Genomic DNA, 18,367 nt, shown 5'->3' with positions numbered 1-18,367 from the left:
CACATTCTATCACTGTTCCCTTGCCTAGACATCAGTTATTTCAAAGAACTATCAGTTTAACGTCAATTACCTATAGCAAAACCTTATTTAAGTATATCCCAGGTTTCATTTACCACTCTGCTTGTAATTACATTCACCTTCAGAATTTGTTCTAAAGCTTTGGATGTTAAGGTCAAACTAACTGTTCTGTAGGATTACTTTGTCCTCTGTTCTCTAATAAAAAATATTTTATTTCCTATTCTCTAGTCATACAGTTCCACACCCAGCTTGACAGATCTATTTAAAATTCTTGCTTTCAGACATGTAATTTTAGATGTGTTTTCAGAATTCTGGAATAAAGATTAGTCATTTCCCCTGACAGAAGCATGCAAAATTCTTTAGTTTTTGGCTTTAAATGTGGTATTTTCCCTATCCTCAATCCCATTATCCTTTTTTTTTTTTTTTTTTTTTTTTTTATCCTAGTGTTCAACACTACTGCAAGTGAAGCAATGCATTCTGGAGATACAATTCAAAAATACCTAATCTCTATTCCACACATGGCAACGGTTCTGAAACTCCTTCCCTTGTTCTATATTTAGATATATATGTATTTCAAGCTCTTTTTGCTACTTGTTGCATTATGCCAATTCTCATAATTTCATATCTAAGATGCATCTTTTTGCACAATACAGCTTTCTTCCTACACTTTATAGGGTCTCTTCCCACTACTAGTAACTCTTTCTGAAATGATTATTCATCTAATTGGGCCTGAGGACCTTCCTCATAATTGTTGCTAATTGGGACAGAAGGTCTAGGTAATTTTTACATTCAGTTTATTTAAACAGAACTTTCCCCCATTTCTTTTATATTATGTTCATTTAAGGCTCTTAAGTATTAAGCTGACCTCACTATAATTTTGTGACGTCTCCCTTTTTGAAATAAATTAAAAGATGAGGTAAGGAAGGTTCTAAGTGAATTCAGTTAGTTCTCCAAGGCTACATACATGACTTAACCGTGCTAAGTCTAACACATCACACTGCTGTTTAGTTATGGCTTGATAAAGCAACTTGGTGCCACAGTAAAAGACTACTATGTCCCATCATGCTCCCACATGGGTTCTGCTTGGACTCCAACACGCTACTTCAGTGAAAGTAATTACCTATTCCAAATGCATGCTTTTTATCCTTGGGGCTCCTGGTATCACCCTCTCTGCCTGTATTCTCAAGGCCTGTGCTATTAACCTCTGATTGTGCTCTCAGGGGTCCCACTACAAGCTTCTGGTGTTCAGGTAGGACATATTAAGACTCACACATGGCCTTCTACATGCTAGGGAATCCCAGAGATGTTTACAAGTGACATTAGAGCTATCTCAGTGCATAAGACCTGCCTGAACAGTGCTAGATTTACCATGCACATACAGATCATCCACACAGGTTTGTCATATCCACAGATGTCAGGGAATCAGTTCACATACTGCACAGTTGATTTGTGCTCATGCAGCTGTTATTTGCTTGGGATTACTATATATCCAAAAACCTCAGGCTTATGGCCAATGCGCTCACAAGAGGGACACATCTAGGGAAAACTTGACATATTTCAAGCCCAGGCATGTGGGCTGTGCATCCGAGGCAGTCTCATGAAATACCAAAAGCCTGGATGAAGAATGCATCTGATCTAAATTCTGTAATAAAAAGAGAGAGAGAGAGAGAGAGAGAACCAAACTATTGCAAGGACAGGGCTATGTCTGGAAAACAACACTAACAGAGAACTGTGGGAATAAAGCAAGTGTCTGGAAAAAAGGCCTTTACTTTAGATGAAGGAAACCGTGATACTATCAGCACACTCTGCTAAAGTGCATGCCTGATGACTGCTAGACATTAAGCATACCTGCTAGGAGACTGTGTTGCTGGAGCCCAAACTAAGGAATAAGTGGAACTTTGAACTCATAAGGGAACTTTGAACTCACCTTTGTCTCTCCTGTCACCTTTTCCAAATCAAGCTTGGCCTCATAAAGCAATGCTTAAGCATGAACAAGGGACTCCCTACATTTTGAAGCATAACGTTCTTGGGAGTAGAGTATCATTGAACAAATAAAGAGCAAAATAAAACATTAGCTTAAGGAGGGGACTAAGTTTCTTGATCTTGGCAACTGCCATAGTCACCCTTTCCTTCTCCTGTTCAACTGGGAAAGGCTGCCATGACAGCTTTTATTTTAATCTTCACCAGTTTAAAAGATAAATTTTAAATAAGCATCAGTTCTCTCAGAGCTCACTAAAGGCCATTAAATGGGCAAGCTGAGATACTTCTGACATTTATTTCAGTTCTGTTTTCCTACAGAAGTAGGAAAAATGTGACTTTTTCTTATCACTTGAAATTCTCATCATCCTAGTAACCTCTTAACAGCTCAATCTGTTTTCATAGCCTCTCTTACATCTTGGCAGCTACTACTGAAAATCCAACCTGCAGTTAAGACATCGTCTCCCACTGCTAATTAGAGACTGGCATTTCACAAAGACAAAACATTCATTTTCCACTACTGAGTAATCCCTCAAATATTTACGTTCTGCTACTATTCCTAATGGAACTATCTATAACTTCAACTCTCCTTTCCCATTATCCTAATAAACTGTACAGTAACTGTACAAATGTACAAGATAATGATTTTCTTACAAAAACAAGATTTAATCTTCGCATCAATTTCAAGACTTAAAAGACCAATACTATACACAGATGTAAAGATAAAAGGTTTAGAATTTACTTCAGAAGCTATCAAAATTACTGATTTACTTTTTAATGCATGCATTCAATGTAACAACAGTGAAAGAAAAAGTATTGTGGTATTACATACACAGATACAGACTGGACAGAGAAAGAGAAAGGATTGAAAGCTGCCCTGATGAGAAGGACCTGAGGGTGCTGGTTGATGATAAGTTCAACACAAGCCAGTAACGTGTACTTGCACCCCAGAAAGCCAACTGTATTCTTGGCTGCATCAAAAGAAGCATGGCCAGCAGGTTGAGGGAGGTGATTCTCCCCTTCTACTCTGCTCCTGTGAGAACCCACCTGGAGCACTGCATTCAGCTCTGGGGCCCCTAGCACGAGAAAGAGCTGTTGGAACTAGTCCAGAGTAGAGCCATGAAGATGATCAAAAGTCTGGAGCACCTCTCCTGGGAAGAGATTCTGAGGGAGTTGGGGTTTTCCAGCCTGGAGAAGAGAAGGCTCCTGGGAGACCTTATAGCAGCCTTACAACACCTAAGGGCGACCTACAGGAAAGCTGAGGAGGGACTCTTTGTCAGGGGGGTGTAGTGACAGGACAAGGAACAATGGCTTTAAACTAAGAGGTGGTATGTTTAGATTAGATGTTAGGAGGAAACTCTTTACTCAGAGGGTGGTGAAGCACTGAAACAGGTTGCTCAGAGAAGCTGTGGATGCTCCATCCCTGGTGGTGTTCAAAGCCCAGCTGGATGGGGCTTTGGGCAACCTGATCTAGTGGGAGGTGTCCCTGCCCACGGCAGAGGGGTTGGAACTGTATGGTCCTTAAGGTCCCTTCCAAGGCAAACCATTCTATGATTCTACGATTCCACAATTAGGACAGGCTATAGGATCACATAGGCCAGTATCCTGTCTCCAACAACAGCATGGGACTACATTTTAAACACCTGCAAATACATTCAATATGGTAAAACATATTGTAGAGATACAGACAAAAATCTCTAAGGGAAAAGTATTTCACAAGAAGTAGTAAAGGATTTGACCGGTAAAGAGATTTTCCGATATCGACCTCATCAACAAAAGCAAAATGTAATTAAGTTTTGGGGTAGGAAGAAAGTAAAAGAAGACTTTCTAGGCTAAGGAAAGCACATCTCATCAGCATATTTTAAAACATCCAACAAAACATACTGACTTTAGGAGGAAAGCGTATTGGGTCCCCAGTCACTTCCTAGATGTGGAAGGATGTGCACTTTTAACTTGGTTACTTTGGTTCAAAGAAGTATTAATGGAAACGGCTGACAAAATTCAGGACGTGGCAATTACAGAAAAGTTCAAGCTATTTAAAGTACCAATAGGATAGCCTCTCACTATGTAACTAACTTCCCTGAAATAAACATGAACTATCAGAGACCAGCAAATTAAGAATGAACTCTCCTTCTACCCTCTTCCATAAACTCTCTTAGTAGACATAATTAAAACTTGCCCATCTTCTTCAGTTGCGATGATCTAGTATTCAGGACCTATCTAGTAAGATGCATTTCACAAAAAGCTTTTGTGTAGAAGCCCACATTCCCATTTTTCCATCATATGTACATCGCATATTTTATTTAGTATGTCAAGAAATCAGGAACTATTTCTTTTAAAATCTTTGGACACTTAATAAGAGTCTTGAACAGTTCCTCAAGCTACCACTGGCATGTTTTTTTTTGTTTGTTTGTTTTTTAATTTGAAACAGGCCCTTTATAATTTCACAAATACAAATTTACCATTCAAGTGGTATTCGTGTAAAATGTCAATAATGGCTAGCTAATCAAGTGTTTTTCCAGTTGGCTGGCTTTCTGAAAAATATATATATATATTTTTTTTTTTCTAAACATTTTACTGTGACAATCTGAATTCAAAAAATTTTACTTCTGAATAACACTGAAACCATGAAACCAAACATTTAAGAACACCTTTCTTTTGAACAAAGACTGCTTATATAAAAGTCATTTTGACTACAGCTTGTTTTTGTGTTATTGAGAAATCTTAAGTTTTCCATGATCATATATTATGAAAGCTTCATTTTTGCTGGAACAACCTTACTCATAAAACTGTGACCAGATATACTTGTACAATTATGAACTGCCTCAAATTGGAAAACAAGAGCCATAAGGAAGAGGTTTTCTTCTCTATCTATAAATAAAGGAAAGCAGTTGATCAATCAGTAACAAGGCTTACCAATGCGTAAATTCAATACTCACCTCTGATTTAAATTTGTAATCCCAACTTTAAGAGTCCAGTTCTTCTTATGTAATGCCTTACAGGACAAAAGGCTAATCCCTGCTGACACATGTTACTAGTACCCATTTTCACACATCAGGCACACTGCCTTTCTTCTCTGTGGTTTAAGCTGTCAGACACAGCAGCAGCTAGCTGGTTCCATCATCATTTACTAGATAAATGAATCCCATTGCAAGTAAAAGCCTTAGGTTTGGTTGTTTTGGAGAACTCTGCCATACAATGCTAACTGATTATCACAAGGCAGAACACTTCACATTTTATCCTCCATATTTCAGTAGTATTAGCATTGGACAAACAATACCACAGAAGCATACCCCTAATCAGTGTTTACATAGGAATCAAGACAACATACCTACTGAACCACAATCACAGGAATTTAAGAAGCAAAATACAGTCATGAGAGTCAGATTAAACAATTCCGTTGTTGGTTTTCAGCAGGACACCATTTTAGTATACGTACTGACCTGTTCAACCAAACAATGGCAACCTCTCTTTGCTCCTTAAAATTCAAGTGTCTGCTTCAAGACAAAGGCGCCAAATTGGTTAAAGTACACGACAGCACATTAAAAAAAAATATAAAAAATTAAAACTGCAGTCAAACAGTTAATTTCATACACTTGGAAGTAGTTTAGGTGTATCCTTACCATTTTAACATTAGTGTTTTTTTTCTTGTGAAGAGTTAGGTTAGCACTAATCCATCAGCCCTTCATGAGTAAACAAGTGCTCTATTTAATTATTAAAAAAGTAGCCTGGAGTTTTTCAGAAAAAAACAGAAGCTATATTATCTGAGCAAGGCTTCATAGAGTATTATTAACAAGAACTTTTATTTCAAAGGAAATACAAAAGAAATTGAGTTCTGTTCAGGAGCCTTTAATTCATTTTTACAGGCTTAAATATGCAAATGAAGAAAAGGTATGTTGAGATTATAAATAACATAAATCAGATAAGCTTACACAGTAACGCTACAAACACCCCAGTGGGGAAGGTATGCAGCACTAACAGCAGCTATATGCAATCAGTCATCAACAATCAAGCAATCAAACTTGCCTAATTCTAGGCAAAAATATTCATCCATTAAGTGTATGACTGCAATGGATAACAGGATTCCAGTCAGGTACAATTTACCATATTGATAAGGTTGTTTTTTGGAATAGAAGCCATTGTTTCAATTATGTGCACGTAAGGTTTCTCATTCTGCTTACAGTTAAAAAATAAGTACTTTATGTTTGTGTACAGTGCTCTGCAACAGAGGTCTCAACCACACTAACAATTTCTTACAAAACACTCCTGCGAGGTAGGTATATCATCATCCCCATTGGGAAAATGGAAAAGAGGTTTGCCCAGAGTCTCACAGTTATTTAGTATCAGAACCAGGAACACGTCATTTGACTCTGTACCAACCTTTTCGACTAGGCAATACCCCTTTTTAAGTTAATCTATTGCATTCAAAAAAATTATTTCAAAACATGTTAATACTACAGTATAGCATTTTGTAATAAAACAAGAATACAGTATAGTTCTTTTTTTATGTACCGTTACTCTCCCCTACCCCAACTGCTTTACCTGAAGATAACTAAAATATTTATGGACTAACAAAAAGCAGTTTTTAAAAATATTCATTGTAGGAGCAGGCATGCAAGTGGTTGGATGTTACTGTTCATAAAGAACACGTGTTGTTTCTCCAGCACCAACTTATACATGTACTAGGAGCATGCAAACTGAATGTTATTTTAAGATGGCAGGCAGTTGTGTGTCTTCAACCTTGCAGTTTAGTGCCAATAACTCCAGTCAGTATAAATACCTTTTCCAAGCTTAGTATAATGGTGACTGAAAACCACTCCCCACTATAAAAACTCTTAAAACACTTTCTGAGCTACACATTCAGCTCCCACATCCACCAAGTGAGAGTCTTGATTAAGACAAACACACCTGATTTCAGGTTCTAATCTACTTCCACTTTGAAGTTCTATAATGAAATGACTAACTCCTGTATTGGGACTGACAGAAGACAACTGAGACTTTGTTAAATTTGCTGGCAAAGTACACTTGAGATCTGAAACAAAATAACCAATCCAGTTCCTCATGTAGGCTCCATGACTCACCACTAAGATATTGGCATCTAATATTTTAGAAGTTCCACTGTTATCAGAGCTAAGTCCAGGTTGACTGCAGTGATTTGTCCAAGGGAAAACAGACTGTTCTTCAGATGTTCCTGAGCTTCTGCTTGCTGCACCATGCACCTCTTGCTCCTTCTGTTCCACTTCAACAGCTAGCTGACATAGAAATTCAAAAAAATCCTTTGCACGTTCTCTTACCTAAAAAGAAAATAAAGGTCAGAAGAGTACATTGTGAAGAATGCAAGAGATTTTAGCTTTCAGAAAACAGATACAACTACTTCAGAAAAAATATAAACATTTATCACAGACAAGACTCTGAAAGCACTGGTTAGTGAATGCTGTGAAAACTGCTCTGCCCTTCAAAGCCAAGGTTGAGAGCAATTGCCACCATCCTTCTGCATATGAGAGCTTAATGAAGAGTCAATCTCAGAATGAATATTTTACTTCTAAAGAGACTCCCTAATGGACAACCATTAGGTCAAGTGGTGTTTTTAGCTTGGAAAAATGGTTGGAAAAAGTCCTTTGGTTGGACTAAACTTTCAGTAAGATGTTCCTAAGTAAGCAGTATCTGTACTAGTGAAATTGCCTAGAAACCAGGGCACAAATACATAAATACCATACTTCATCTAGCGTTTCTCCTCCAGAAGGTGTGAATGCAGGACATTGTTCTCCAGCAGCCTTTGCCATAGCTTTGAGGTCAGTCAATGGCCTTCCTTCTGCAACTCCGTATTTCTATGAGAGGCAAGTTACAAAGACTAGGTTTAGCAAGATAAATCTTCACTATCATGTCCAATGCAAACATCTCCCACCAGCTTTGTTTTCTAGATTCTCAAGTGTAATGTGCAGATTTAACTACTTTTTACCTTTTCCCCCCAACATCGGAATTAAATGTATCTGCTATTTAGGTTAGAAGTATATATACATTGGGTAGAGAAATACATTAAAAGTAGCATCTCATTTAAAGGGCTAGCATTCAAAACACTACTTTCCGCCTGATCTTTGACTAGAGATTTTTTTCTTATATTCTTGACACTCATTCTTAGTATACAAAATTCATGTCTTCATAACTGAGGTTGCATTGCAAATACCTCTGTACATACCTGTTCATAGGAGGATAAACTCCATTTACTTTTCATTTGCAGAAATACTACAAGGAATTATTTTTCACAAGCAAAAAAATATTTAATCTACAGAATTCTGTAACTGTCACAAGACAGAATTAATCCATTTAAAACAAAGTTTTTGAAAAGGACAAAGAGTAAACTAAAACACCACAAGTATTACATCTATTAAAAATAACCCAAGGGCCACCCCTGTATTTTCAGGGCACACATTATTGCTGTGGACAGAGTTTTTAGAAAACAAGGAAGAAGAAAATGATCTTAACATATGACAATGGACTCAGAACATGCAATTAATGATATTCAATGACACACTTATTCCTGAGACCTCCAAAGGCAAGGCCCATATGAGAAACAGAAAAAAGAACCCATATACATGTATATATCAACTAGTCATTCTGGACCACTAGTGGTCACATTATAAATTAATATTTATCATCTATAATATATTTTAAAAGATATACATGTGGATGTCTACCACCATTTTTTACCTTGAAAATATTTCCAAAGTACATCTCTTAACAGTGGCAAAACAGATTAATACTTCTCCCACTGAAGATTAATACCTCACTACCACTAACAGATTAAAAATACATTCAAACAGAAAGGTTTGGTCCTTTCTTAGGACTGAAGACAGTGAAAACAGTACAGTTATGTGTATTTTGAGAAAGGACTTGTGCTGTACTGTTAAACTCTCAGTTACCTGTGTTCCATAGATCCAGACACTGACAACTGGAAAACAGATACATGCTTATCACTGATATTTTGATTTCTATGCTGTGGACATGGAATTTGCAGCCATAATAATTTATCATAGTCTTAGGAATTTATGTGTACTGAAACAAGTCTACTGTCAGTTCCCTTCTCTAAAGGGAACCTTGCAATTTAAGAACATTGAGATATGAAGAAATAAAAGCTCTGAAACTACTAAAAAGGAAATCCTAATCTTAAAAGATTTTTCCAGACTTCTCCCATGAAAGCAAGGCACAAGATAATAAAGCTTTCTTAATAGAATCGATGACATATGTTCCTTTAAGCTTAAGTTTCTTCTCATACTATTCAAACTTAAATTTCAGTTATCCAGAGCAATGCCTTACAACTTGTGGCTTGCAGAAACCATATTGGCAGTTTTATACTGTAATACAAACACCGTGAAAAGAAAAAGTACAATTAAGATTATTCTTTGTAAAAACTGTATCACAATCCACAATATTTTTGAAAACACCAGGTGGTTAAGCAATTAAAGAAGACTGAGAGGCATGTAACTTGCTGATTTCAGGGGGTGAACCAGAGTTTCTGTCAGAGAAAGAGATCAAAATGGGAAATGCTACAGTCAAGTTCTGCTCTTTAAACACTTACTTGCCTGCAGGCAATATGCAGTCCCACTTTTGGTTTTGTAGCATTTCAGTATTTAAAATTCAGCTGACACAGTCAGTGTAGCATCTGAAGGGTGACTCATACTAGCAGAAACAGCCAGCATCTGAGCTTATTCTGATCAAGACATAGTTAAAAACAGACAGGAGGTACTATTACGCCTGTAATTAGATAAAGGGGCTAATCAGGAGAGCAGATTGTTCCATGACCAGCAGAAAGTTCTCCAATAGTCTTCATGCAAATGAGAAGGTATAAACAGGTTAAAAAACAACATCAGATTGTGCCACCAGAATACAGAAGGGAAGCAAAGGGAGCACCTTTAATGTTTTATAAATGGGGCTAGAATGCATAGCTAAGCTTTTTATTACATTTAAGATAACTCCCTCCACATGCAAGTCATTCAGTACTGAAATCACCAGAACACCAGTTACAGCCCTATCTCTAGCTTTTGGCTTTGCTTCAGAATTCTGCAATCAGGCAAACTATTTATAGTACCCAATGTAAAAAAAAAAAAAAAAAAAAATCAATTCTTAATTATTAAATATACATCGCATAGTGCTCTTCGCTGTTAAATCTATTAAATAAAGTTAAGATCAGCAGTAAGTTGCACTTTCAAATTGTTCAATATTAAAACCAACTCTTTTGGCACTTACTCTCTCTCGAAGTCTTGCATCATACTTGATTTCCAAATCTTTGCAAAACTTATTTTTTCCTATAATTGTGGCAGCAGTCTAAAAAGTGAATATACAGTCACATCAATATCTAAACGATCTTACAAAACCACAGTCTAAGTGAATTGCATTAATAGTACCCAAAAACCCAAGTACACAAGATTAAGAATTTTCCAGCTAATAGCGTCTGTCAGAATTGCATATATGGCCTGTGTCATGCCATAAAAGGCAGATTTTTTTTTTCCCAATTCAAAGTCCATAACAACTAGATACACTTAGCACCCATGAAAGGTGGGCAGCTAGATGCAGATCAGCAGCACAATTTATTGGGATAAAAAACCACATCTCCTCTTGAGTATACTGCCATTCACAAAGCGATCATGCCAACACACACTTGTAGTATGTGGGTCATGCTTGCAAGCAGTGCATTCCTAAAAACTGATCAGTTACTCCAACTGCCAACAATATAACATCTATTGAATGAAGTAACTTTCTGGCAAATAGCTACTTAATACACCTCGGAAATCAAATACTCTTGAAGCACTTAAGAGGAAGAAGGGTGTTTGCTGGCAATAAACAGAAGTGTCAGTCTTGATGCTCAGGAAGGAGACGCACACTGGATTATACACTTGGAAAAAAAACAGATGATACTCACCTGCTTTTTGACAGCATGGCCAAAAAGAGAGAGAGAGAAAACCCAAAGGGCTCAGTTTGCTTTTTAACAATGTCTTGAGTTTTATATTTTCACATTCCAGGTCTGTCTGCTCTCTTCCACACTGCTAATTTCTGGAGCTAGTCTTTGACCCCTCCCTACTAGGCTAACTGTCAAACATGCTCCTCTGCAAAGCCTCTCTCTCTCTCTCTGCCTGTCCTATACCTGTTCACTGTGCATCTCTTCTAGTGCTCAAGATTCCTGCTCAGCTAGTACAATTCTCTTTGCATACATACCCAATTTCTCCTACCCTGTTCAGGCTTGAGTGTTCCCCCACCCCCACCCCTTTTTCAAAGGAACTTGTACATTCCTCTCATACTTGAGCAGTGAAGTGACAGTGTAGTAAAGGGCACCCTTCATAGATCTGCAGCTGCCAAAAAAGGGAGTTACAAACAAATAGAAATTGAAGCTCTCTTCACGTCTTTGGAAAAGCTTCCACAAAGTCTAGATAGCTTTTCAAAAGAATGGTAAAACATGTTGCCCTTATGCAAAGGACAAATTCAGGTCTCCTTTCTACTTTAGAACTGCACAAATGCTTCCCATGGAAAAGGCTTTCTCTAATAAAAGATGCCACTATTATGCATTTTATAAATATTTAATTATTGCATACTCCCTACCTCTCTAGTTTGCTTTCTGCTTAAGTTATGCTGCTACAAGCCTATGAGTCACTGGTCTCACAAGTTTATGTGCTGCAAAAACAGATGAGCAAGATTATCTGTGTTAAAATGAAGAAATTGTAACCTAGATTTTGTTGATCTGGTTTACAAGGCTTTAAAGATTTTTGTAGCAGTACAACTAAGGAAAAAGCAAGAAACTAGGGCTATCATAAATTTCTTAGTTTCAACCATGTGAAGTCTTATGTCTCCTGAAATCACAGAATCAGTAACAGGAAACAGAATTAAGGGTAGAACTCCCATAGGAGATGTGGCCTTCCTAGAACTGCTAGCAGCTCGACACCTCTACATACATGTAGAAAAGTTCTGTTTCCCTAACTTTTTTGAACATTTTGTAATCTTGTATACAAAGCCACATGTAAACCCACTCAGTAACTAACATTGTTTCCTCTTTAAATAATCTATTTTTTGTCTTTAAATAATCTTTTAAAACAGTACATAAGGTGAGATGTATGGTATCACATTCCTGCCAAAATCCAACAGCTCTATACATTTAATGGTTCCCGTACTGACTTGACAGCAAAACTTGACCTTGCCATTATTGGTCTGCCTTTCTCAAAAAAAGGCAAGTAGTTACAATGCATAAGACAGTGCATACAGCAATTTGCTTTGTTTCTTCAAAGAAAAAAACAACTTTGGTCTGTGTTACCTCTGAATCCCAATCGCTCTTTTAACAAGAACCTATGCACACACAAAATAATGGAAAATCCATAAGAAAAACACTACATGTCATCTTGCAAGCTGGCCTTCATCAGTGTGCTGTTTGCACTGAAATTCCCATATTCACAGAGGCCTTCTGGAATTCTACACAACTCAAACTTCAGTTTTAAATCCATTAAAATAGCCTTTGGCCTTCCTTCACTGTATTATTTTTGTATCATCAATAACAAATAAACACCAAAATCTGAAGCTCATATTTACACTCAGCCTCAAGAAGCATTTACCTGCTTTGCTCGAAGGAGGTCACTTGAAAAGACATGAGTAAACTTTACATTGCTTAGAAATAAACCAGCAGCATCTGCTTGTTTGAAACCAGTTGCAGAGAGTGGCTCATCTACTCCTTGACCTACAAAACAAAAACCCATCAGCATTAAGACAAGTAAATTTAAAATCATTCATCAGCTTAGCAGATGAATGGCAGACAGAACCTGCTCAGTCATTATAAAATGCCTCTCCTGCAGCAAAGCCAACTATTTGTGAAAGTGACTTTTCCTCTGGTCTTTCTTAAACTTAGTCACACAGTATAAAGAAAGGGAGCACACACTAGAAAGGCAGAAGGATCATTTACTGATGATATTGAAATTAAGGTATTCACATAAGAAATTTTTTTAAAAGCTTTTAAACATAAGACAGAAGCCTACATTTTCTAAACATGAGTACTAATTTCAACTCACTTATCCTTTTTAGAGTAGGCTCTGGTAGGCTCCTTGCTAGAGGAGTCAGTCTCAAGTGAAATTAAAATTGAAAATGTTTCTTCATTTTAAATAAGAAAAAACAGACAATACAATTGAGATACAGCTGTTGATACTAAAATACACACATGGAAAAACATGCACATCAGGAGAGGCAAGTCCTAACAAATATGAAATGGTGGTTCCTGCCCATTCCCTAATATCGACAATGCCCTGAAGAAATGATGCAACAGGATGGGATTTTGTGTAATGTGGAAAGCAGCACACACTCTTTGCCAAAGACACAGTTTCACAAGAATTTTAGAGCTGATGTAAACACAATCTGTTGTGGTCTATTTCTCTCCCCTGCTCCACCTCGCATATTGACACTAACACTCATACAGCTGCACAGCAAGTGTGTGCACAGCAACAAATCTAGCTGAAAAGTAACCCTTACAAAAATGGTTTTCAGATAGAATAGTCTGTGAAGCTAACTGGCCACAGAGCACTAGGACAGTGCTGAGAGAACAAGCACTTTGGTGACCCAACATTAATGACAAAGGTGTGCTCCTTTGTGCTGGCTGACTCATACACCCAAAACTGTGGCAGAGGGACCAACCTGTAAGAAATTGTTGTGTCCGTGCTTGTATTGCCTACTTTAAGTTGCAATGTCAAAATTGAGGTAGGAAAATCCAGAAGCACGATTCTTCTTCACAACACATAGCACTGAAAAAAATATATTTACTCAGAGTAAAAGCCTCCAAGGTTCTTTGTAGCTGTAAGCCTCAGTTTTCCTACAACTGGCATCTAAACAGCTCACAGTTTTCAGTTCTGGGTGCATGAGTCAGTCAGCACTAATTAAATGCTTTTTCTAAAAACTGTCGTCATAGAAAGAGCTGGGATTGAACAATTCAAGCACTTTTAAGCAATCTTCACTTTTCTTTTTTCCTTGCAGGTGACAGATTGCCACCTGAAGGCAACAACATCTTTTACAACATAACCCTTATTCCTGCCTCTGTGGTTCCTTACTAACTCCAGACGTTGCATGAAGGTGTACCTAGCTGCTTCTTCATCAGAGCTGCTGCTCTCACTACGCATGCAAGTCCCATAAGCCCTTTTCTCAGTCTTGATACTAACTCCTGAGACTTAAGACAGTGGTCTGTGACATTCTGGCATCCTTAACAGGTGCTGCTATCACTTTATTCAATTACAGGTATCTTTTTTTTTTTTCTTGTTTAGCAAAAGGAAATGTAACACTTCTGTCAATACCAGAAAAGTACCACTATTTGGTGGCATTCTGCAGAGACTGACTTAGAATCCTTGTAGTTTTCTACAGTTATCAAGCTAACATTCCCATCTACAAATAAAAATATTTTAATAGCCTAAGGTATTCAATATTATTCTGTAGTAGTATTTAGCAGTTGATTCTGGGATTTTTCATTTTGTAGGGAAAAGTAGTTCTCAATCTCCAAGAAGCTAGTAGAATAACTGACACTAACCTTGCAGTATCTTGTCTTTGTTGTATCTTGTTTCTCCACTGAAAGACATTAGACAAAAAAGTGACTCAATAATTTAGTCAAAGTTCAATAACATTATTATATTATAAACAAAACGGAGAAGAAGAGTCTGAATATCAAAAGCAACGTACAGCACAACTTACTTTCAAAAACAGATGTATTTGAAGATTTTACTATAGAACAAAACCATTTTCAAGTAATCAGCCTCAATCACATCATCAATATTTACTAAGACAAACCTACCTGAAACAAAGAGAAGGAAAGCAATCTCTTAAATTCATCATAAATGCAGCATAATTTATCTATTACAGTGTTGTATCGGAGAGAGAGAAGTAGGAAGACTCTGTAGTCCTCTTAAGAGAGGTATTTACTACTCATCTGGACCCCTGTGCTTTAGAGTGAAGCCAACTCAAGCAATTATCAACATTGACAGCAGAGCTGCTTGCACACCTTGAAGAAGCACAGTATAAGATGCCAGAGCTGTAGAAAAACTACTAGAATTAACATAACCTGCTTTCGAAATTAGAATATTTAATCTTGAAAATCATAACTGGGTGTATTGCAAGAAAAGAACAACTAAAACCATGAGAAGATATATTTTGGAGGAAAAACTTAGTATGAACAAATTTAAGCATGGTTTGTTGAGACGCCTCACCTGACTGAAATATCACATGTTTAACTTTTTGCAGTACTGAGGACCAAACATGCTGCTTGCTTTTTAAATAGCTGTCAACACTGCTGGGCAAAAGTCCTTAAGATGAGCCCCAAATAGATAACCAATGACAGAAAGCAAGTATTTTAAGAGAGAACACTATTTTACAGCACACTTTAAACATCCCTGCACACAGGGCAACAATTTAATCCTTCACACTCTATCCACACTCTGACAGCTGTTTTCAGCCTCCTGAGGAAAACACATCAGGGTGGATGGAGTCCATCCTGCTGGTCATCAGCTTGGGGGTGGGGAAACAGCAGCATCCCCAGATTTCAAAGTAGCACTGACTTAGTGCAGCGCACACAAGCACAGCCTAAGTTAACACCAACCCATTTCCTGATGAATGACTTGTATCTTTCCAAAGTGCCTCCTACATTCCCACCTGAAGATAGTTTAACAAACTGTTTCAGGCTTTGGTGCTTTCTAAATGACGTAAAAGTAATGCTGCAACTAGAGCACCGAGTCATGGGAGATAGGTCTGGAAGGGAAGAATAACTCTGTTTAAGAGGAAAATTAGAAAAAGGAAATTGTTGTTCCAATTGCACTAATCAAGTATTAAGCCATATTATGCTGAAGATGAAATGAAAGTTTGGTTTTCATAAAGTTAAGCAGCAAACTACTGCCAGTTGGAGGGAGCTGGAGCTAGCTTGCTAACTGCTAACTTAAGTTGACTTTCATCTGGAGGGAGCTGGAGCTGCTTACTCCCATTAACCACTGGTCTCGGTCAATATCCACTACAGCCTGGAAGTGCAGCTCGCCTCAGTGCTTTTGAAGAAGCCACAAATGCCAGTTCCGTAACATTTCGCAGCAGAAAGGTTAGCCTACCCTTCTGGAGCGAACCCGTCACCCCACCAGAGAGCTTCTGGCAGGAGGACGGTCACAAGACCCAGGAGCTCATAAATAGCCCTTACTAAATTTACGTCTAACACCGGACCTCGGTCGATCACAGCCTGCCTTAAGCAGAGCGCACCCCCGACACCCCCCACCCCCCCCCCCACCCCCCGGCTGCGGGTGAGGGCCGTGAGGCTGACGGAGCTCCCGCCCGGAGAAGGGCTGGCGGCAGAGACGAAGGCTTTGTTTCCCTGAGGGAGGAGGAGGAGGAGGCGGCGGTACTCACTGCCGGACGACGGTCAGCCCGAAGCGAACCATGACGGACCGCCACCACCACGCCGGCTGCCGGGGCCCGCACTGCGGCGCCCGGCGGTGACGTCACGGGGCGGCAGCCGCCATTGCTCCTCCTCCTCCTCCTGGCACCGGCGGCGGTTGGCGGCCGTGAGCGCCTGGCCTCGCCCCGCTGAGGTGCGCGGAACGGGAAGGTCGCTCCTGAGGGAAGCCTTCGGCTCGTTTCACTAAATCTATCAATCAATCAATAAATATAACAATCAATCAATAAACAAAAACCTCCCCCCTGCCCCCTCCCCCCCCCCAAAAAAAAAGACACTTTCTAAAAAATGCACTTTCTATACGAACTTTTTTTTCCTCAAAAACTTCTCTGCCTCCAAAACCTCCTCTGCCTCCATTCCAACAACCCGCCGCAAGCAGAAGCGCCACCGAGGCACAGTTTTGTGCCTCAGCCATGAGCTTTTTCCACCTGTTGGAATATGTTGGGAGCCCCAGCGCGTTCATCACCTTGCTGTTTGTCAGGGACTGTGGGGATAGACGCAGGCTCAACCTGTGTTTGGCAGGAGAAAGTGTGCTTGGGGGGAACGGCTGCTCTACAGGCAGCAGGTGCATCATCTAGCGGAGGCATGGGCTGTGCCAACCAGGCCTTAAAATGCTACGGATGTAGAATATTTCTTCTTAACAAATCCCCTTAACAATTAAATCAAAGACATATACAGTCTGAAACATCTTTTAAGGTCTCAATGCGCATATTCTTACTTTACAATTATAATCAGGTGGCTTTCATCTTAAACACTGATTTTCACGTAATCTTATGATTCTAGGACAAGAAGCTTGACTAAGTTTATTAGGTTTCAAAAGACACAATATTTGCTGATGTTCAGACTTGTTCTATCAACTAAAATAAGAACACTAATCAACAACAGGACTTTGCTCATAGTATCAGTAGTGGGTAAATTATGCTTTAGTACAAGTTTTGGTTAAAAGTCTTGGAAGCCAAATCGTATTTTCTCAGTGATCTGCAGCAGAGAGAGGGCTGGTTTCAAAGCAACTGTTCCAGTCCGGCAGATCACAAGGCAAAGAAGTGGGTGATATAGGCACATTTGTAGACTTCCACAACAACTGGAGCCAAGCTGGTCTTGTGTGATACAACTCGTAGAATAGTTTGGGTTGGAAGAGACCCTAAAGATCATCCAGTTCCAACCCCCCTGCCATAGGCAGGGACATCTACAACTTCTCTGGGCAACCTCTTCCAGTGCCTCACCACCCTCTGAGTGAAGAATTTGCTCCCAAATATTTAATCTAAATCTATCCTCTTTTAGTTTAAAACTGCTACCTGTTGTCCTATCACTACACTTCCTGCTACAGAGTCCCTATCCATCTTTCATACAGGCCCCCTTTAGGTACCAGAACACCATTATAAGGTCTCTCTGGAGCTTTCTCCAGGATGAACATCTCCAGCCCTCTTGTCTTCATAGGAGAGGTGCTCCAACCCTTTGATCATCCTCACAGCCTTCCTCTGGACTCACTCCAACATGTCCATGTCCTTCTTGTGCTGGGGGTCCCAGAGCTGGACACAGTACTCCAGGTGAGGGTTCATAAGAGCAGAGAAGAGGAGGAGAATCACCTTCCTCAAACTGCTGTCCATGCTTCTTTTCATGCAGTCCAAAGCCTCCCTATATTTTCTGAAAAATGAGACAGATTGTGATCTTCTTCAGGCCCTATTTACCCAAATCATTTCAGTGCCTGTGATCTAGATGGGAGATAGGTGGAATAAAATTTTGGCATCCAGAATCTTGGATGAATTTCATATTAAGACTGTTGCAGATTGATTTGTTGGATGGAAACCACTTTTGCTCCACAGCCACCATCATTCTTAAGAAATAGCAGAGAAGAGGAACTGGGAAGAGGAGCAGAGAGAAGAGCAAAACTAAACTGAACATTGCCACCCACCTACCTACCAACTTCTTACCCATGCC

General features: G+C 39.0%; 1 protein-coding gene across 1 annotated transcript; it reads right to left on the bottom strand.

Moving 5' to 3' along the window:
- Positions 1–5,864: 5,864 nt before the first annotated feature.
- TIGAR (TP53 induced glycolysis regulatory phosphatase) lies at positions 5,865–16,468 on the bottom strand. Its single transcript, XM_032204619.1, has 6 exons — positions 16,384–16,468; positions 14,534–14,571; positions 12,588–12,709; positions 10,240–10,317; positions 7,713–7,823; positions 5,865–7,289 (listed from the first exon to the last, which is right to left on the bottom strand). Exons 1-6 carry the CDS (start codon positions 16,413–16,415, stop codon positions 6,831–6,833), a joined length of 840 nt encoding a protein of 279 aa, XP_032060510.1. The 5' UTR covers positions 16,416–16,468; the 3' UTR covers positions 5,865–6,830.
- Positions 16,469–18,367: the final 1,899 nt, after the last annotated feature.

This window comes from Aythya fuligula, chromosome 1 (genome assembly GCF_009819795.1).
Source record: "Aythya fuligula isolate bAytFul2 chromosome 1, bAytFul2.pri, whole genome shotgun sequence".
NCBI lineage: Eukaryota > Metazoa > Chordata > Aves > Anseriformes > Anatidae > Aythya > Aythya fuligula.
The sequence above is the reverse complement of the archived record's forward strand: the minus strand, read 5'-3'. Positions and strand labels throughout refer to the sequence as shown.